At 35.8% G+C, this 21892-nt stretch overlaps 2 protein-coding genes and 1 long non-coding RNA gene across 3 annotated transcripts; 2 read left to right on the forward strand and 1 right to left on the reverse strand.

The window, feature by feature from the left end:
• Window positions 1-2325: 2325 nt before the first annotated feature.
• On the forward strand, window positions 2326-9980 carry LOC144640434 (uncharacterized). Its single transcript, XM_078499587.1, has 4 exons — window positions 2326-2371; window positions 3484-3714; window positions 5275-6903; window positions 9892-9980. The coding sequence occupies exons 1-4, from the start codon at window positions 2326-2328 to the stop codon at window positions 9978-9980; spliced, it is 1995 nt and encodes a 664-aa protein (XP_078355713.1).
• A 2907-nt stretch (window positions 9981-12887) lies between these two features.
• LOC144640410 (uncharacterized) lies at window positions 12888-14102 on the forward strand. Its single transcript, XR_013568355.1, has 3 exons — window positions 12888-12996; window positions 13076-13235; window positions 13761-14102. It is a non-coding gene; the product is annotated as an uncharacterized LOC144640410 (long non-coding RNA).
• Window positions 14103-15459: 1357 nt separating this feature from the next.
• Window positions 15460-21061, reverse strand: LOC144640419 (uncharacterized). The gene is made up of 6 exons (XM_078499573.1): window positions 20933-21061; window positions 20236-20316; window positions 18406-18546; window positions 17082-17225; window positions 16130-16257; window positions 15460-15591 (listed from the first exon to the last, which is right to left on the reverse strand). The coding sequence occupies exons 2-5, from the start codon at window positions 20312-20314 to the stop codon at window positions 16133-16135; spliced, it is 489 nt and encodes a 162-aa protein (XP_078355699.1). The 5' UTR covers window positions 20315-20316; window positions 20933-21061; the 3' UTR covers window positions 15460-15591; window positions 16130-16132.
• Between the last annotated feature and the right edge of the window lie 831 nt (window positions 21062-21892).

Below are 21892 nucleotides of genomic sequence, written 5' to 3' on the forward strand. Positions count from 1 at the left end.
AATTTCTTCAGATTACTTTGTACAAAGAATCGGTTTTAGTAACACAGCAATGTCAGTAAATAGTCGAGAGTATCACAAAGTCCAATTTTTAGATAAAACAATGGGTATATTCTTCGAATAAATTATCTAACTCAATATTATATGAAAACTGCAGATTTAATACATGAGATGCTGAAAACTATTGAACGGTTGATTAAAAATATCAGAAAATTATACAACAGATTTAAAAATAGAAAGAAAACATTGTCTAATCAATAATATATGACAAAACAACGCAAAAATATATTCGAATGGAACCATATTAGTGACAAGTTAAATCAATCGCAAATTCAAGAATTGAAAGAATACTACAAAGTTTATCATAAAAAGTGTTGGTGTTATAAAAAAGCTACAAAAAGCTTTAGAAGGCTGAAATTAATAGGCAATTCGCTGGCTATTTTATTCGCTTCAGGAGGTATAGTATCGTCAATTTCAACTGGTGGTATCAGCCTGATTGCAATCAGCACGGGAGCTTTATTGATACAAGGCTGGCTTCAGCATCAGAATCTCGATTTAAAAATTCAAAATGGAATTTTTGCTTATCAAAGCTATCAGCATTTGCTTAATACAATAAAATTCATGTTAAGAACGGGGGAATATGAACTATCCAATATCTTTTTAATGATGAAAACTACTGACGACTACATATGCGATACCGGTCCAATAATCGATCGGTATCTGCTCAAATATGATGATAAATTTACCGAATAATCCGTGCGATCTGGGACGATTTTAATGCTAAAATCTCACCCCAATACCGATCATTAAAAGCTCGCGTTTTTTTTGATTTAGTAACACAGATGAAATTGTATGGTATACCGAGCATTTTAAACATCTGTCTTATAATATATTTCGTTGAGATCATCCTCTTTCTTCTTTTATTTATAGATGGAAGAATAGTATCGATCTCATGAAACACTTTGTAAATCTTATCGCGATGATTATGAGACAATTGAACTCCATTTTTAATACATAAATCGTTTAAAACATTCTCAATATGGTATTTACGATGATAGATGCTTTTACGCCATATTTTGTGTCTGTTCTCGTAAAAATCGAAATACTCATTGTAATAAATAGAACCATGAACCAAACCGCAATTAATACAAACATTAATACCGTTTTGATTTGACATATCCTGCTTACTACAGCATGGCTCAACATCCTTGTTACCTTTTATCAATAGTTGATCACAGAAAGGGCATATAGGTTCTTTTAAAATTTTTAATTCATCGTGGATTTCAGAATTACAAACCATTATATATATATAACACACATAACTTCACCAACCATGCCTTTATTCAAAAGTAAAGTCCGAATGACGTCACGCCACAACTGTGGCGGTCATTATAATTCACAAGTGCCACAAGCACAGTCTATGTTATGTGTCCATGGTTCTGCAACCTCTTGGTGACTACTAAAATAATCCACTACAGCACCGCCATTCTTTACAAACCATAAAAATGGTAACTTACACCTTAACACTTTTTTGTAAGGAAAGAAAAGCTTGTAAAACTTTCTAAGCTGTCGTGCTCGTGTTTTTTTAACTCTACATCGCAAATTAACCCAATCGTCAAAGTTACCGAGTACTCGCTTCATACACTTTTCCTGTTGGAACTTTTCAAATGCTTGATTCAGCCACATTCCATAAAAAAAAGCATTCTGAACAACATAATTCTCAATCGTTTTAAAAGAGTTTTCGCAAAGTCTGATACAATCTTCATACTTAGCTAAGGAGACTTCACCTTCTGGGAATGTGTTAGGAACATCAATGTGCACTCTCTCTCCTCTGATATAATTATCTTGCATTTGTTTGATGAGTGAAAAAGCATCACACTCACGTTCCGCCGTTGATAGCTTCTTTCGTTTTGGTTCTGGATGTGTTTCAACTAATAACTGCGGAACATTTGGGGAACCTGTTGTATCAGGCCAATCTTCAAGAACAGTTTTGGCTTCTTCGGGTTTTCCATCGTTTAGCAATGCTACTGCATAGTCTCGTTGTAGACAGCAATTCGAATAAAGTTTCATCCAATACTCAGCAAATAATTGGACCTTATCGTTCATAAAAGCCACATTTTGATGGTAAAAACCATCTATGACCTCCACATCTATATCTTTCTCATAACCTGTGTCAACAACATCTTCTAAATCCATTTCATCCATCAAATCAGTTAAACCAGTTTCACTCCCCGCCATTTCTTTAACTAAACAACTTGTAAAGATATGCTCAGGGAATTTTCGAGATCGTACGAGTGTCTCGTGATTCCCAAACAATAGCTATTAGCAATGACGCATTTCCTGTTTTTCCAGACATGTCTAGACTTGTCAGCGGGTAAGTCGAAAATATGAATGATTCCACTGTATGATGATATAAGCAGATATTATGTAATGTATACTGTAAAAAATCCACAGTATATATTTTTCACATATGCTGTTTATTGTTACCATTTGGTAACCAAAAATGAATTCTGTTTCTGGTTATCTTATATGCATTTTTTGTTATGAATATATTTAGTACTGTTCCTCATTTGCTTTTCACATCGTGGACATATATAGATTCTTTGTAGCCAGCTTTTTGCCTGTTCTTTATTAGCTTCTCTCTTTTCCTCAATTGATGTATATTTACTTGGGCGTTCGTTCAAAGACTTGATAATGTTTTCAGGCATATCATCTTTATTAACATATTCAAATTTATACTGAATATTATCTTTAGTAATGCCTGATTTACAATGGTTTAAGCCTTCGCAAACCATCTTTACAATACCAGCATTAATACCGAGATTCTGTTGAGTAGCATACATACTATTAAAATATAAAACTTCATTTGTAATGCAATTAATAGCTTTAACACATTTTTTGTTTTTATAATTGTTTTTTACAAATCCATAATCACGATCTTTTGCTGATTTTTTACAATTTTCTTGATGTGTTAATAGTTGTAGATTGCATAAACGGTTATCAGATTTGATATTATTGATATGATCAATGACTTTATCATTAGCGATAACACCGTTGAAACACTCATAAATAAAGCGATGTACTTGGTAAGACTTTTGACCTGATTGACCATATTTTCGAACACTACATGCCATATATCCATTGTGAGATTTTTTACCACAACTGATATCTCTTTTAAATATATGAGCAATTTTACCATCTCTACTTGCACAATATAAATCATATATAGGATGAATTTGAAACTTTTCATTATTTATAGTTATTATAACATCAGCCATTTTTTCCATTTTAATTTTAATATGTGTCAAATCTTTAAGCCAAAATATTTTTTTTTAATTTTGACTTAAAGAAATAGTTTTAATATATAATAAATCAAAATGACCCAAAAAAATATCTTAACCAATATTAATACAGAACTTATGAACCAAGATGATCTTCAAAATTTAAGTAAAGATCAGCTTATAAATATAATAATCTCATTAAAAGAAAATCAACCAAGGATATACAAACCACGGCCTCCGAAGCCTACTCCAAGACGAAACGTTAAACAAAGGATTCAAGATTATGAGGAAAATATCATTCAACCACCTCCTGAATTTAGGGATGATTACAAGCCTAAACCCATGCCAAGGACTATAAAAACAGCCCCATTACCAAAGACTAAGATAGAGGAAGTTGCTAAAGCTATGAAAGGCTACACAAAGTCTTTTGAAATTGGTATAAAAAATAATAAAGACCCGTTATTACAGCTTCAAAACACAAGAAAAGCTGTAGAAAATCACATAATAAAAGAGCTATCAGCAATGAAAGGTGTTAAGTTCATTGAAACGCTCAAGGTGAAATTCACTAAAATGTCTGGGGATAGTGTAATATACAAAACCGCTTATTTCAACAGTAAAGCACAGACCATAATTAATAATCTGGCAATCGTTGAATCACTACAAGCATCTAAACAACAGATATTAAATTTCGTAGCTCAATGGATATCTGAAGGCTCAGGATGGACTATTGAATCAGTTGATGGTCATTATATAAATTTAGTTAAATATGAACCAATGAAAGGCGAATCTTATATTCAGCTACCACCAGAACTTAGAAACAGTGCTAAAGGATTAATAAACATGAAAAATGAAGATAATGAATGCTTTCGGTGGTGTCATATCAGATACATAAATCCTCAAGATAAATATCCTCAACGAATTAAAAAATCTGATAAGGCATACATCGAGAGATTAGATTACTCTAAAATTGAATTTCCAGTAACAATAAAACAGTACAATAAAATTGAGAAGCAAAATGAGATTAATATTAATGTTTTCGGTTATGAAAACAAACAACCATATCCCATCTATATATCAAAAGAAAAGTATGACAATCAGATGAATTTATTATTGATAACTGAAAATGAAAACAAGCATTATGTTCTAATAAAAGATTTTAATAAATTCATGTATAACCAAACTAAACACAAAGAGAGGAAGCACTTCTGTATGCACTGTTTACAATGCTTCAGTTCTGAAAAAGTATTAAATAATCACAAAGATAATTGTATTCAAATAAATGGAGTACAAGCAGTAAAAATGCCTGATAAGGATAACAACATACTAAAATTCAACAACTTCCATAAACAGCAACAAGTGCCATTTGTCATTTATGCCGATTTTGAAGCTATAACAGAAAAGATATCCGGCTGTAAGCAAAATAATGATAAATCATATACTGAAGCCTATCAAAAGCATACTGACTGTGGATATGGTTATAAGGTTGTTTGTTGCTATAATGATAAATATTCCAAACCGATACAAATATATAGAGGAGAAAAAGCTGTTTACAAATTCATGGAAAAGATGCTAGAAGAAGTTAAATATTGTAAAAATACAATGAAAAAATACTTCAAGAAACCATTAAAGATGACTAAAGATGATGAAAATGAATTTCAAAAAGCAGAAGCATGTCATATCTGTGATATAAAATACATAGATGAAGATATTCGGGTTAGAGACCATTGTCATATTACTAGCAAATACAGAGGGAGCGCTCATACAGAATGCAATCTAAAATTAAGAATAGAACCCGATAAAATAAAAATTCCAGTAATTTTTCACAACTTAAGAGGTTATGACAGCCATTTCATAATGCAAAAGATAGGAAAAATTGTAAAAAATCATACATACAAAAATAAAAAGGGAGAAATTAAAGAAATGAATATCAATGCTATACCAAATAATATAGAAAAATATATGGCCTTCATGCTCGGTAATCATTTAACCTTTCTAGATAGTTTTCAGTTTATGAGTTCAAGTCTTGAGAAGCTGGTTAGTAATCTACCTAAGGAATCCCTAAAATATACTTCTGAAATATTCGAGAGTAAGCAACTCAATCTGATGTCAAGAAAAGGAATATATCCGTATGACTATATGGATAGCTTTGACAAATTTAATGAAAAACTACCCAAAAAAGAAGACTTTTACAGTATATTAAATGATGAGCATATATCAGATGATGACTATAAGCATGCTAAAAATGTGTGGAAAACGTTTAAGATCAAAAATATGGGTGAATATCACGATTTATATCTTAAAAGCGATGTACTTTTACTTGCTGATGTATTTGAAAGCTTCCGCAAGACCTGTCTTAAGTATTATAAGCTAGATCCATGCCATTATTTTAGCAGTCCCGGCTTGTCTTGGGATTCAATGCTTAAAATGACAGATATCAAACTAGAGCTTATGACAGACATTGATATGTACCAATTCATTGAAAAAGGAATGAGAGGAGGTATTAGTTATATAGCCAATCGATATGGTAAAGCAAACAATAAATATATGAAAGAATATGATGAAAATTCAGCCTCAAAGTATATCATGTATCTTGATGCTAATAATCTCTATGGTTGGGCTATGAGTCAATATTTACCAACAGGTGGATTTAGATGGTTAACACAAAAACAGATAGATGAAACAAACTTAGCTAAGTACAAAGAAGATTCTAATAAGGGTTTAATTTTAGAAGTTGATCTAGAGTATCCTAATGAACTACATAACCTTCATAATGACTATCCATTGGGAGCAGAAAAAGTTAAAGTAACCAAAGACATGCTATCAGATTATTGCAAAACCATTGCTGAAAAATACAATATATCAACAGGATTAGTTCATAAGTTGATTCCAACTTTAAACAACAAAGAAAAATATGTGCTACATTACCGGAATCTTCAATTATATCTAGATCTTGGATTAAAATTAACCAAGGTCCACCGAGTGTTAGAATTTAATCAATCCCCATGGTTGAAGCAATACATTGACTTCAATACTGAAAAGCGTACGAATGCTAAAAATGCTTTTGAGAAAGACTTTTTTAAACTAATGAATAACAGTGTATTTGGTAAGACTATGGAAAATCTTCGAAAGCGAGTTGATGTTAGATTGGTGACTAATAAAAAGAAGCTATTAAAGCTAACCAGTAAACCGACTTATGTTAGTAGCAAAATATTTAACGAAAACCTCGTAGCCGTGCATAAGATTAAAGAAACACTCACCCTTAACCGGCCGGCTTATATTGGCATGTGTATCCTAGATCTAAGCAAAACACTAATGTATGATTTCCATTATAACTATATTAAAAAGAAATATGGTAGCGGAGCCAAACTACTATTTACTGATACAGACAGCTTGACCTATGAAATTGAAGCTGATGATGTGTATAAGGACTTTTGGAATGATAAAGATAAATTCGATAACAGTGATTATCCTAAAAAATCACTATTCTTTGATAAAACAAATAAAAAGGTTATAGGTAAATTTAAGGACGAATCTTGTGGTTTGCCTATTTGTGAATTTGTCGGTCTTAGATCAAAAATGTACAGCTATATCAAAGATAATAACAAACAAGAAAGAACAGCTAAAGGTATTAAAAAATACGTTATTAAAAAAGATATGACTCATAAAAACTATAAAGAAACACTATTCAATAAAACACAGATGCACCACACAATGAAAACCATTAGAAGTCAAGGCCATCAACTTGGAAGCTATGAGATTAATAAAATATCACTAAGCTGTTTTGATGATAAACGGTATATACTTGATGATGGATTAACAAGCTATTCTTATGGGCATTATAATATAAAGAAATAATTTTCATCACTTACTATTTGTTTTCATTTACAATTCCAATATTTGTTTTCATATACAATTCCAATATTTGTTTTCATTTTACAATTTCAATATTTGTTTTCATATACAATTCCAATATTTGTTTTCAGTTTACAATTTCAATATTTGTTTTCATTTTACAATTTCAATATTTGTTTTCATATACAATTCCAGGTTTGTTTAAAACGCGCTACTTTCAAAATTTTTAAAAAATAGTATAAGAAGTTTTTTTTATTTTGAACCTAGGGTTGAGTTAGGGTTGGTTTTTCAGGCTTGGTTTCACAGGGCTTGAATTTCAGTTTTGATTCCAATATTTGATTCCAATATTTGAATCCATTTTTGTCCCCATATTTTGGATCCACCACTGGTCCAATATTTGAACCCATTTTTGTCCCCATATTTTGGATCCACCACTGGTCCAATATTTGAATCCATTTTTGTCCCCATATTTTGGATCCACCACTGGTCCAATATTTGAATCCATTTTTGTCCCCATATTTTGGATCCACCACTGGTCCAATATTTGAATCCATTTTTGTCCCCATATTTTGGATCCAGTGCTGTGCAGTAGTATAGGAGTTGGGGATGTAAGAGATTATAAAAATTTTTATGATCTCGTACCCCCAACTCCTATACTACTCATTCGGGCGACCTTAAAGGAGGGATTTAAGGGGCTGGGAACTAATGCTACATTTTAGTGTAGACTACACAAAGTAGTTTTTCAGTTTTCTCGAGGATTTCATCGATCGAGCTTGTTTTGACCCAAATTTTGAAGGTTTTTGTCATTCAAACGTTTGAACGCGGCGATTTAAAAATGGCGGCTCATCACGATGCCACTACACAAGATTTTGACGCTCAAAACAATGTTAAAGTTCAATTTATCGACGAAGAAGACTTCCCACTCGAGTAACAAGCATCTCTGATCACAAGTTTCACTCTGGTGCATCGGCATCGAGCTCCGAGGATTCGAGTGAAGAGTTCGAGGAGAAAGAACACAGTGCTCAGACTGTAGTGGAATTTGTTGAAGTAGAATGGTCAAGAAAGGTCGAACGAAGAGTAGATATTGACTTCAGTGAAGGACCTGGAATAAATGTCAACACAAGAAACCTGAAATCGTGTTTGGATTTATTTGAGCTCTGTTTTTAGACAGGAGGTATGGCAGTTGTGATCAGATGCTAGTTAGGCAATTATAATTCCGTCTAAAATCCTTCCAAGGGAGGCGTATTGCCCTCAGTAATATGTCTTATCCCTTAAAACATCGTTTAAAGTTGATAAGGATTTGAAATAAGAAGCCAAAAGTTGCATTTTTTTATTCTGAGCTAGGGATTTCAAAGTTCCTTTAAAAATGTGCATAATTATGCAAATTATGCCTGTCATGACGTCACAATTTTGACAGGTGTCATAATTTTTGTAAGTGACGTGATAGTATTTTTAATGCACTTTCTAAATATATATGGTTTTATAGGGTTTTTGTTGAAATATTGAGCCTGGCAATCATTCTTGTAAAGTATACTCATTTCAGTGTAAATAAATACCACCCCCCTTGGTATACAAAGGGTTAAGGCCACTTTAAAATTCTATAGTGTTTCTCCTTTCCGTTTTAAGTCCCAAATATGGTTTTTTTTCTTGTTCAGAATCAAAACAAGGCCTTGGAAGTTTGTAAATACAACCCGCGCGGCTCTACGATTTCCTTGTACGATTTCAATGCACGGAATAATACGAAAAACCTTCTTCTAGGACCCCAAGAGTTCTCTAAAAATATGCGCAGAAAACAGATTTTGATTGGTTTATTTGCCGTTATTATCTATAGAACAATAGAAGAACCAAAAAAACTCCAGGGAGGGTGGGAAAGGGCATATTCCGCTGTAGGTGATGAAAGGGTCTCTCATTAGTATTGCGTCAACACTTGCGGGTTCAAATTGCAACGGCGTGAAAAAGCATTAAAAATGCTTACAAAATTACAGAATTCAGACTACTACAGAGAACCTTGAAAGAAACTTTGTTTAGAATTTATTTTTAGTTCGTATGAAGTCAAGAAAAGAAATGTGTTAACAAGCGGCAGAGTATCGAAATTTGTCGCACCGTGCTGTACTGCACGGCTGAAATAATTATCCACATGTTCATGTTGAAAGCGAAGTTTTAATTTTAGCAGCCAGCTTTTGAAGTCAATTGTACACTAAATGGATTTACTGATCGTTCAAAAAATTACATCCAAGTTCAAAGCAATAACAGTACATTACCATTTCGTTCTTAAAAGATTTGATAAGCCGCATTGAGTCCGTGTTTAACTCCGTGATTTGAATTCAAAACGCATTTGTAAGCACCATTACAGCATGGCGGCGGTGGAAGGAAAGATAAATCCTTCATCAACAACGTTTTAGCACTCTGTAGTCCATGGTTTTCCGTTTTAAGGCCACTTTAAAATTCTATAGTGTTTCTCCTTATCGTTTTAAGTCCCAAAGATGGTATTTTTCTTGTTGGTTTTCAAAGCCTGGTGAGACCGGCACAAGCAATTTGGGGGTGGTTTCCAATGTTTGGGTCAACACTGGCGAGCTGGTGTTAAAGACGTGACTTGTCACATATTCCGCTGTAGGTGATGAAAGGGGCTCTCATTAGTATTGCGTAAACACTTGCGGGTTCAAATTGCGGCGGCGTGGATTGAAGATTACTGTAATTTTTGCATACGCAAGCCAAATCGGTCATAAACTGTTTAAAAACGTTTTGTTCTTTGTATTAAAAGGAAAGTTCTTGGAGAGTGCGTTTTATCCAGTAGTACCAAGTTATCAGTACAAAGATACGCACGTTAATGCTTTAGTTTGGCAAGAGTGAAGTTAATGAAATAACATAAACGGATACAAATTCCAGTGGTTTTTAACTGTTGCGGAGTGGAGTGGTTTTCAACGGTTTACGAAGTTTAAAGGAGCAATAGAGCTCTATCTACTGCTCAATAAATTTGTTTTCAATAGCACTGAACTTGACAGTTGTCATAAACTTTTCTTCACCGTTGGAAGAATTCACTCTGGAAAAGAGACAGATGTTCAGTGGAGCAAGAGAGTTACCTTGAGTGCTAAGTGAGTACAATCTTGCGTTGATGTTGTTTGTATGAATGTGTCATGTGGTACAGATGTTTTTTCAATAAAGTTATCGCTACATGGTTTCGCTTTTAGTCTTGGAATTTGAAGTATTTCCGCACTGCGGTTGGTAAGCGAGTGGGGAAACGTCAACGGAGTTGCAGTATCTGGCAATTCTCATTTATGCTCGTGATTTTTGCCATCAGTAACTGGTTAACTCATTTGCCATCGTTTGCCAAAACGTACAATTTTTAAAGTGCTACGCTTTTCGTTCTTTTTTTTTTTCTCTCACTTCTGTTATGTTCAATTTTTTTAACACGTGTTTTCTTTTGTTCTGCCGTGTTTATTTATAGACGTTTACGCTATTCCGTTGTCTTAGTTGTTATCAATGCTGACACACCCCTTGACACACCAGTTGAGATAAAATTCTCCCGTTATATGCTAAGCTGCGCTAAAGAAGTTTTTTTTCTTTTTAGAGAGATAAGCTACCACTTTATTCCATTTCTACGGTATGATACATTCTATGAATTTTTGGTATGGCAGTTTTAGTATTTAATCCTGAATTTCCTACTGTGCGATTAAGTAAGTCGCTAACAGGCTCGTTAGTATGTTTTCGTGAGCGATGCTTTTGAATTTACACAATGGACGCACAGCAAGATAAAACGAATTTCCGGTAATTGTTTGAGTACATAGGTGGTGGAAAACACGGATCCTGCTTCCCAAAAGCCGTAACCGGGTTTACATTACGTTTTTGACGTAGGGTATAAGCAAGCCCGACAGTTTATAAATTTCAGTTAGAAACTAAACAGATGAAGTCTTCTTTTTAAGTTATCACCCAAGATTTTATTCTTTCTTATAATTTGAAACAGATTTTTGGTCTAATTAGACCGTAAATCGCCAAAATTATTTTAATTCGCGTTACTTCCGTTCTCCTCCAAATTTGGTATACAGGAAGTGAATTTTATCCGCCAATTACCTAGTGATTCCGGCCAAGAAACTTTAATGTGCCTTACATGACGATTTTTGCAGAAGTTATTCCTTCAGCAATATGGCGGTTTCGGTCTAACGAGCTTTAATAGGGTTTAAAAGCTCGTTAAGATGGTCTTTGAGGAGGAATTATGATCTGAAACGTTTTTCGAGTGTCAGAGAAAGTTACTTGGAGATTTGGGTCTATATTTGAAGCTAGAAATTGAGGTAAATTATCTTTCTTGTTGCTTCGCACGTGTTTCGGTCTGTTGCGTATGAATAGATAAAATTCCAAATGGTACAAAATGCTCTTTGGATCACCTTTTTTTTTAGATTGAAAACCTCGCTTGTATCATAAATTATGTGTCTTTAATGATTTATTTGGAAATGTAAAGTTTTAATACTTTGCCATGGTTTTTGAGATGAAATCCTTGTGTTTACGCAGTACAATTTATTGGTAGTTAATTTGAAATTCGGTCGATTTTTCTCAGGTTTTCAGGTTAGTTTTCATCTTAGAAAAAGGAAAATGTATTGTTGTAGTTCCAAATTTGTAAAGTGATTGAATTTTTTTTTTGGAAACTTGATAACTTTTACATAAGCCGATGTGTTACTCTTAAAAACGAAATGTTTTGCTCGTTTAATGTGATATTGAAACTTTAACTGCTGCAAATAAGTTTTGAGTTATTAAATAAAACATGCACCATGGTCTTTTGTGTATTTTTATGTTATAAGAAGGGGTTAAAATTTTTCATTTTTTGAGCTTTCTTTTTTGGCTTGTTACTTTTTTGTCAGTTAATTTGTTAAACACAATAACACTTTGAAGGACAAAAAGGATTTCAAAAAACTCAACAACAAAATTTAACAACAAGGAGTTTCCTATTGGTACCCCATCCAATTACTAAACCCGCCCAACAAACCTTAACTTTGGCGATAAGATGACAACAACTACTTTCCATGTGGTATAAGAGAACACGTAGCTCATCTCACAACAGCTCACCTTGAGCAGGGTTTGACTTGGATAAATGACCTTAATAGAAACCCCTTGTTCTTGCGATTCCATTAGAAATTTCTCAGTACAAACTTATTAACTTCAGGAACTTTCATTTCCCTTTTAACAGCTTTCTTAACTTACTTCGGCTTTATGCGTTTCTTTATCTCGAACCTATGCCCCACTTCACCCTAACCCCCCCAAATAATCATTATTCGACGTCTTCTTTACCTTAAATTGACGTATTTTTAATTGAAATGGTTCTTTGTTTTGGTAGCTGTTGTTGCCACTTTTTGAAATGTTTCACACTTCTGCGTTTTACAAAATTCATACATACTGCGTTTTAAGAAAATACGTCAATGCGCATTTTACAATGTTCCTCCCATCAACCGTACCGTTCCACCGTTCCGCCGTTCCACCGTTCCTACATTCCTCATAATAAACTAATCAGAATATCCAGGACAACACAAATTTACATATTTCAACACTTGCACTCCTAAACAAAGTGAAAAGCCTAATTCACCCTTTAAAAAGAACTACTCCATACCACAATTGACTGCCAACAGATACACCATAGCAAAATAGTCGTAGTCTCACAGAGACCTTTGATTAATATAAATGTTAATTTTGTGGCGTAATCAGTACGATCAATTTTATTGTAATTTAATTGTTAACGAAGGCATATGATTGGTTTCCGCATTCAGCTGACGTATGACAACTCAGATTGTAAATTAAAAACCCTCCCTTCTATTGCTCAATTGTTATGTATCTTTTAGAGCATTCAAGGTGGTTTTAGAGACGCAGATTAAAATCGCTCGCAGTAAGTATGTCCTGATTTTTTTAAATAATGTTTTAGAGCTTTGACCTGGACTATAACTAACTCAAGTTTTATTTCATAGTAACTTCTAACAACAGACTACTTACGATTGTTATTGTCATGAGTTGGTTCAAGTTCTTCGTTGTGTGTGCCTTGCTGTTGTGTTTGATGGAACCGTGCTTGGTGGAAGCACAAGATAGCGGGGGATCCCGTGGATTATATGGAATAAGCTACGGAATAAGGTTTGTGGACATTTTATTGGTTTTTGTCATAGATGTTCCGAAGCGTTCTTAGTATATATGCATGATTATATTCGTCGCTGAATCTCCTACGCATTTCTCACCTCCCGCTCCAAGAGTGATGCAAGTAGTTGAGATTGAGGCCCATTCAGTTTGGCACACACGGTTTCATTCCCTTCGCTTGCAAGTGACTCAGTGATTATTAACTATATTTCTCATTTGGTGAATAATTAACAACTATCACCGAAGAGGAGGTGGCTAGTGGAGGATATTTACCAAATTTTCTTATATATGTTTACTAAACAAGAATGATTTAAAACTCATTTATTAATGTCAATGGTAAATATAGCAAAGGATATCCGGAGTTTGAGTAGCCGATCACTGCGCGCCAATAACGCTATCCACTGCTTTAGTATATACTCACAGCGAATATGAAGCCCCTCCGCGAATGCGTATTAAACGTGTGATTATGCAATATCTGAAGTTCACTTGATTTGATGATGAAAACGGCCATCTTTATCCCCGCAGAGTCAAGAAGACGAGTTGAAAAGGAAGCAGATCAGCGCAACATCAGGGATAAAAGGTCTCTGTTTTCGATGCTGGAGAAACGTCGCAAACCCCAGAGGCTGAACGCTAACAGAGGACACGGATTAGAGTAAATAGCGATGGAAAATTAAATCAAGCTATGAGCGATTTCGATCGGTTATGCTTCATTAAACAATTTCATGTGATTTCTTGTATGTGATACGAATAGACTAGACATTTAGACATAACGAATAGTTTTCAAAGCGAGTGTAAATTTAGAAACAGCCAACCGATAATTGCTTGGTCTGTTTGTGAGCAGATTATTAAATAAAAGCTTAGTAGCAATGTTGTTGTTTTCTATGGCTTTATTGGAAACCCTCCAACCCATTTTTTTTTTCTATGCAAATTCATGGCAATGGTGCACAAACGCCATGACGACTCTCCTAGTATAGCGATAGCCGGAATATTCATAGGTACCGGAGAGCAACCTGACAGAATGCTTGGAGCTTCTAGTCTAGCATCCCACGCAGAGGGGAGGGGTGAGTAGAAATGCTCCTAGCTGCTCCATGGTACAGAAAGTGAAAAAACTTTCGCCCCAATACGTGAAGACGTTCTTGTCGGTCGAAAAATTTATTCCATCAAGGAAGATAAATATTTGAAGTAAATTCTACTTCCCGCTGGCAACTTAATATTTCTTTTGATGATCCGAACGGTCCGGTCACTTTCAGTGGTAACTGCGTAATTGAGGAAACAGGAAAGGACAAAACGCAACCAATGATTAGCTATAGGCAGTCGGTAAGAAGAATTAAGTCCAGAATAGTACTAGAAACTGAAATAGGCTCTCCTAAACGGAAATATAATCAACACGGCCACTTTGTTGACAGATTGTTTGCCATTAAAAACACTATAATAGCTGGATAATGGTGAAACTACTATAGATAGCGCCATGTTCTTTTCTCTTATGAAAAGGTAAAGAAAGAGTCTAATACAGTGAAAAGGTGTCTAACTATTGAACAGGAAAATCCGAATTTTGTAGCTGTATTCTTTATTAAAATTATCCTGTCGATAATTCCTATGAACGGAACCTTGTTTTTAGCAGAAGTTCAAGAAGAGTTGGCGCGGTGTCAGATTGGTACAATAGAATGCAATGCGACCGATCGTTTATAACGTCCCAGGGGGGGGGGGGGGGGGGGTTGGAGGGGGTACAATTTTAAAACAAGCCCCTTGGGGGGGGGGGGTAAATTTTTCTCTGGTAAGAAACATTTTTTTTTCCTCTGGTAAGAAACATGAGGGGGGGTCAAATTTTATGACACAGCAAGAGCAGTCTAAGGAATTTGACGTCAGTGACCTATCCTCGATCCCGTGGTTGGGAAAAAGGAAAGACTTTGACGCGATTAGTTCAGGTCCCGAGGAAAGGGTTGTTTGACATGGTCGCGCAAGAGCCTGGAACCTAGAAAATTACCCAGAAGGCTCTTTAATAATTAAGTTGGATTGCTCGCTCCTGCTCGCCAGTTTGTTTCGCGGTCTTTCAATCGGTAGATTTGAAAAAAGGAAGGACGGAGAGAATTATGGCCTCCTCAGGAGGGAGGGGGGTACGTTTTTTCAAAGAAGAATTGGGAAGGGGGTATCATTTTTACCTCACCTTTTTTTTTTGGGGGGGGGGGTTCAGTTTTGAAACACTACACTTTTTTGAAAACCACGGTTTTTAGTTCAGTGTTTTAATATTATTTTACTGCAGTGCCTGTCATGATTACTTGCATTTTAATTAAATTAAAGTCACTACCACGTAACATCCTCACACGACTGTCGCATGTTTCGTTGCAATCAACCTTCCCTGTAAAAGATAATTTATATTTATGGTCACACAAATAATAAGTGATAATCAGAGAGCGGTTCAATAATTTTCTTTGGATATCTTTTTTTCCTACTGAAACATAACTTAGGAAAACCCCTTCTGAATACTTCAGACTGGACCATATATTGATAACTTCTTTCAGAGGCGACGGAGCGTTTTGAAATGTGTGTGTGCGTGTGGGGGGGGGGGTTGGGGGGGGGGGGCGAAATCCCCCAACTAAAGGTTCCCAAAATATCTTCACCAACGGTGTGCCCGTAATCGATTTGTGGCAATGCTCCACTAGGCAGTTTAGACGATGCTGGTTCATGATGCTTTTTGGGTTGTTACTTAGACGTCGGAGGGCAGAAAATGTACACCCTAAAGTCGCCAATGCCACAGGTAATGTCGAATACAATCTTAACAGATTGCGGAACTCTCCTCCTCTCCTCTCCTCTCCGATCAGTTTATGTTGCGCTTAAATGTGGAGGGCTGATCTTTTTCCTCCCCTTAGTCTCAAACATTCAGAATGTATACATACTGACTAAACACAGCAGATTCGTCCGTGGCATTGTCCCATTCCATAGTTTTTTCTCTCCCCCGGATCACACACGTACTTGCATTTTCCATACACACCATGGTAGATGCGACAACCAAGGATCCCTTCCTCTAAAAAATGAAAATACGTTTTTAGTTGTTACAATGAAACCTTGAATACCTCACAAAATGCATTATAAAGGCTGGTTTTTACTAGCGGCGGAGTCGTAAGCGGAGTCGGCAGAACGCTTTCGACCGAATGAGGATCAAATATCGGAGTCGTAAGCGGAGTCATAGTCTCGACAGAATCGGAGCCCGAAAACGCAAAACGTTTTTATTTTCTTCTGATTCGGATTCCACTTACGACTTCGTCGCTTATGATCGAGTAAAAGCTACATTGTGGCAGTCATAAGCATAAGATGTAGAACTAACCAATCACAATGCTAGTTCTCACCCTCTCCGAGTGCTTTCTTTCTGATTGCGACTCCCACAATCTAGATTATAGTCATAAGTGGAATCGGAAACCTGCTTACGACTCCGTCGGTTTTATTTTCGCAAGATCGTAACGCTCTGCGCTTCTGAAGTTAAGACGTTCCCCTCTTGTTTTTATCGATGTTTCCTTGGCGTTGTTTAAACCCTCGCCGTAGATAATACCGACGACGGCGACGATTTGCACTCCTACCCTAATAAAACTTTTATAACATGTCCACCCTAAAAGAGTACCATATAGTCTTTGTTAAAGCGTCATTCGTTATAAATATTCTCTGTGGTGTACTAATATAAATGATTAGGAGGTGATATACTTTTTTTATTAGCTTCGCCTTATAAATAACACATACAACTTATAGTAAACTTAAGGAAGGGTACCCGAAACAGTAATGCTTGATGTAACTAATAAAGTCAGTCATCCTCCTCCCCAGACAAAGTAATACTTGCTATCTATCAAGTATACTTACCGGGCTGTTTGAAGCACCACTTAGTGTTAGGAACTGTTGGATCCCAACAGCAGGATTTGTTCAGACATTCCTCCTTTGTTATTCCATAATAGCCACATTCCACGCGTTCAGAAGGAGCAACAGGACAAAGTCCATCGGGGAGATCTGTAATTTATTACGAAAGTCAAATAAAAACGTTATTAAGTAGCCTCTGTGAAGAAAGGTAAGATAAGTCTGCAGTCGAGTCAAGTGGCCTATTAGGCTGGAGCTTGTCCCGGTTTCTGTAGCATGAAGCGAGTATAGGAGTATTTCTACTCTCCCTGGATGGGATGCAAGTTCATCCAGGGTTACATCAAAATTATTTATTATTATTATTATTATTATTATTATTATTATTATTATTATTATTATTATTATTATTATTATTATTATTATTATTATTATTATTATTATTACACCCCAGCATTAAATTGGCAGGTACCCATTTATTTACTTTGTTGGAAAGAGGCACTGATAGAGTGATCAGAAGTGTCTTTCAGCTTCCAAGAACACAACACAGTGACCCCGTCCAGGACTCGAACCAGGACCGCTCGATCCTAAGTCCTAAGTGCACTAACCATTAGGCCACCGCGTCTCCTCCACAGCGAAAAAAAGATTCTCAAAAATAAGTCGAATGACCGGCCCGTTTGATTTTACAAGGATATGATACACTAGTTCACTTAGGGACGGACCATTATTTTTTTGGAGGAGGGGGGGGGGGATGAAAAATATTAAAAAAAAATGGTTTGCAGGGCCTGGAAAGACAAAATAAATTGTTTGCAAACACGATATGTATAACAAAAAATAGTAAGAATTTCGAAAAAAAATGCTTGCAGAGGTGCATAAACTAAAAAAAAAAAAGTTTGCAGAGGAAAATTTTTCATCCCCCCCCCCCCCCCCCCTCCAAGAAAATAATGGTCCGTCCCTTAGGCTCAAATATTAAAGTTTCATAAGTCCAAACATTTTGGAACCTACGGTTATCTCCGTAAATGTAATGTCTGTCGATTGAGTTGCATGGAAACGAATTAGTAAGAAACTAATCGTCTGACATTGACTCCGGCGTGTTATTATGTGATATTTTGGCGGAAGATTTTGGTCATTTTACGTCGTTCAGTCTTATCAAAAAAAAGTTGAAATGAAAAAATTGAATGTCTCCTGTTAGTCTGAGTAAATGTATGCAAAGTGGCAAAAACGGGCGAAAAACCCTTTTAAAAATCTTTGAAAAAAAAATGGTTTTATTTTTGTCGTGTAGAATCAACGTAATATAATCTCTCGACATAAGACATAAATCAAAATACTTCCGTACGTTTATATTTCCTCACGAAGCAGTGCTTTGCCCATGGATCAGTGTCATCCCAACAGCAGTCCCTCTTCAGGCAGGTCTCTTTATCTATTCCAAGCCATCCACATTCATATCTGTAACTGGGATTCACATCACAGCTTCCAGCTAATAATTAAATCAGAAAACAACACGATAGAGGTAAGGTAGGGTAAATTCTGCGTTCGAGCCTAGTGGCCGATCAGGCTGGAGCTTATAACGGTTTCAGTAGCATGAAGTAACTAGAAGTATTTCTACTCCCCCCCCCCCCCGGATGGGATGCAAGCCACGTAGGGTTTCCCCAAGCATTAAATTTGCCGGTATTCATTTATACACCTGGGTGTAGAGTGGCACTGTGAGAGTAAAGTGCCTTGCCCAAGAACACAGCACAGTGACCCCGGTTAGTGCTCGAACCTGGACCGCTCGATCCGGAGTCCAGCGCGCTGACCATAAGGCCTGCGCGCCTCCCACAATTTGGAGATAACAGAACAAAATGCGTCTGAACAAAATATTCATAATAATTAGTAATGATTTTGTTCAATAATTTCTGGTATGGAATAAACTACAGAGAACGTTCCAAGTGTGTCGTTAGATTGATTAAAATAGCCAGGTGTAAGCTTGGTGAAAAGGTTAACGATCTCTGCATTCGAAAAACACCATCGCTCAAATAAAAAAAGAGTATAGGATAGCCAGACCAACAAACCTGACAAACAAACTTGACAAAAATTCGCTGCCGTTTCATTCTTTTTTTTCTTGCGTGGTTGGGTGTTAGGAACAATGTTAAAGTATCTGTTTATCACTTTCAATAAAATTGACCAAAATTTAAAATATCTTTTTTGCTAGGATGTTTGTTTTGTCTGCTTCGTTAATTTCTGGGTGCAAATAATGACACTGAAAAAAGTATAATAAAAAACAATACTGCGAACACCTCTTAACAATTGCAAGTCAGTGTGCCGCTCTTTGACGCCACGGTGCTCAATTCCTGTTGGTTGTATTTGCTGTTTGCATTATCATAAAAGTTTTAGTTAAAAATGAGTTGTTCTTCGATTACATAAAAGTTATCACTAAGGTGTAAGGAGACGATTGGCGTTTCAGACCAGAATTTACTAATTTTAAAATGCACACACTTGTCCTTGTTCAATCTTGTGGGTTAAAGCCCTTATTCTAACTAACAGCGGTTCTTCTCATTTCTGGAACTAATTGCTTTCGTTTCCTTGCTGTTTAGTAATGATAAAATCCACTTGAAGCGATCTGCGCCCAACAGTAGAATGCATAAAGAATACGTTTTTATAGTCTCAGCAAACACTGGCCTGTGTTCTTTGTTCGTTCATTATCATATGCCATATGATATGTGAAGCAGGTGTAGAAGACTATGGCGCCATCTAAAGAGATACGTACTGATAATAGCTCGGAGCCATATTTGTGTAAGAAGACAAATGAAAGCGTGTAAAATAAATCATAAATTACATCCTTTCCACTTGATTTCGGTGTACCGAGACAGAATCAGGCAGTGCTTTTGTTTGTGTTTTCATTTCTCTTTTAAGCTTTTTTTTTGCCCTGATAGCCTTTAATAGCGATGTTCTTCTCTGAGGTGTAAAATTGAGTTTCCTTGTTTAGTATAAAGAATAGTAAATTAACTTTATTAATCAATTAATTAGTCTTACGATAGGGATGATAAAATCTTGAGGCATACGTCCACTAAACAAATGAAGAAAGTTCTTCCCTTCCTCTCTAAGCTCTTTAAAATTCAGTTAACACAACTTCCCTTTCTTCAAAACCCGTTTCTTTTCAGATTCGCTTCTTAAGTTGAAATATTACCTTCATCTTGGTTTGCTGGCTTTCCCAACACAATTACTGCTTCAATAACCAGTAAAAATATGACGAATTTCATATCCATTGCTGTGGATACAGAAAAAGCAAATGATCGATGATTTGCTCTTTTGTAAAGAAGAGCTGTATATATTATTAACTGAGTTTTTTAAATCCGTCATTGCCTGTTTCCACGCCCAGGCTGTGAAACGTGGAGGGTTTATGTGTTGCGCTTGCAACCCACCACGTGAATAAAGAAAAACAACCTGCTTTCGAAACATCTCTCCGCTCTTTGTGTCTCATCGCTTAAACAGCAGCAATGAGACATGATAAGTGCCTAAACTTTTACAGCAAGCGTGACCAGTTCAGGGAGATAACTGGTAGTAAGATGACATTTTCTTGGAACTCGATCGACTTGTTTTGTTCTTTTCTGAGTCAATGATTATGTGTACCCTCAAAAAGAAAAAAAAAATAACTCAGCTAACATCAAATATGCAAAAAATACTTAAGATGATAACGTTAAGTTGGAAAATCAATGATAATTTAGATAATTGCGCATCATTGTATAACTTCAATATTCGTCTACATGTACTCGTTTTTTCGCCTAAACCGATCCTTATTCTCCGGTTTTTATAAATTCACGAACCGACGCTATTGCGATATTAATTTCCCCTTACATTTCTCACCGTTGAGTATTAAAACTTACCCTGTGAATATAAAAGGACGTGTTATCAAAGCACTTTCTTTGTTATACGGCGCTGATCAAGAGCTTGGCCAACTTACTAACCCACGGGGAGAAGTTGAATAACATTATTACTTAAGATTCGGACTCTATAATGTCAGCGAATTAAACATACATCATCACGTGATCAGATCATTCGATGGCAGTGGTTTTACTTTCACCGTAGAATAATACCTTTACAATATAATTTGTAGATTTATTAAAAGCTAAACCAACAAAAAGCTTCAAGCCAAACATAGAAGGCAAACAATTTTACGGCTGTTCACAAGCAAATGACAATATATGTCATGTGTATGACTGGCGGTTTTGCTGTTGCAAAACAGGTCAAAAACACTGTATGAAAAAACCTTTTTCTGTGGTATCGCGGTTTCTCGTAACATAAAAGAAAGCCGGTCAAAGCTACTTTATTACGCAACATATCGCAGCATTGGTGCGCACAACATGTTGCACTGGTTTGGCTTAAGTTAAAATGGTCAAATTCGTTCTAGCAACTTTTGTGGATGCTGCATGATGTTGTACACGTACAACATTGTTGCGCCGTGGCATGCGCACAAGATCGATTTGCTATTTCAAAGCGCGCGCCATACAACATCTTGCAACATATTGCAACAGGGTGGCCCAAAGTGTGCAACATGTTGAATACAACATTGTTGCGCTTTACTGCATTGAAATGTTGCGTGCTCCTTCTAGAAATTTCGCAACACGATCCAACAATATTGCACGCACTTTGTTGGATTAAATGTTGCGTGCGTTTGGCCATGCGTTTTCGATACTATTATTGTTTTCTTTTGTTTAGTTTTCGCACAAACTGTAAGATATTGTTTCACGGTTTAAATGCAATAACTCTAATAAAGGTCCTATAATTAAAATGCGTGTGCACGAAGTGTTTGTGAAACTAATCACATAATAAACTGATGTGACTTC

This window comes from Oculina patagonica, unplaced genomic scaffold (genome assembly GCF_052425735.1).
Source record: "Oculina patagonica isolate OP01 unplaced genomic scaffold, crgOcupat unplaced3, whole genome shotgun sequence".
Classification (NCBI taxonomy): Eukaryota; Metazoa; Cnidaria; class Anthozoa; order Scleractinia; family Oculinidae; genus Oculina; species Oculina patagonica.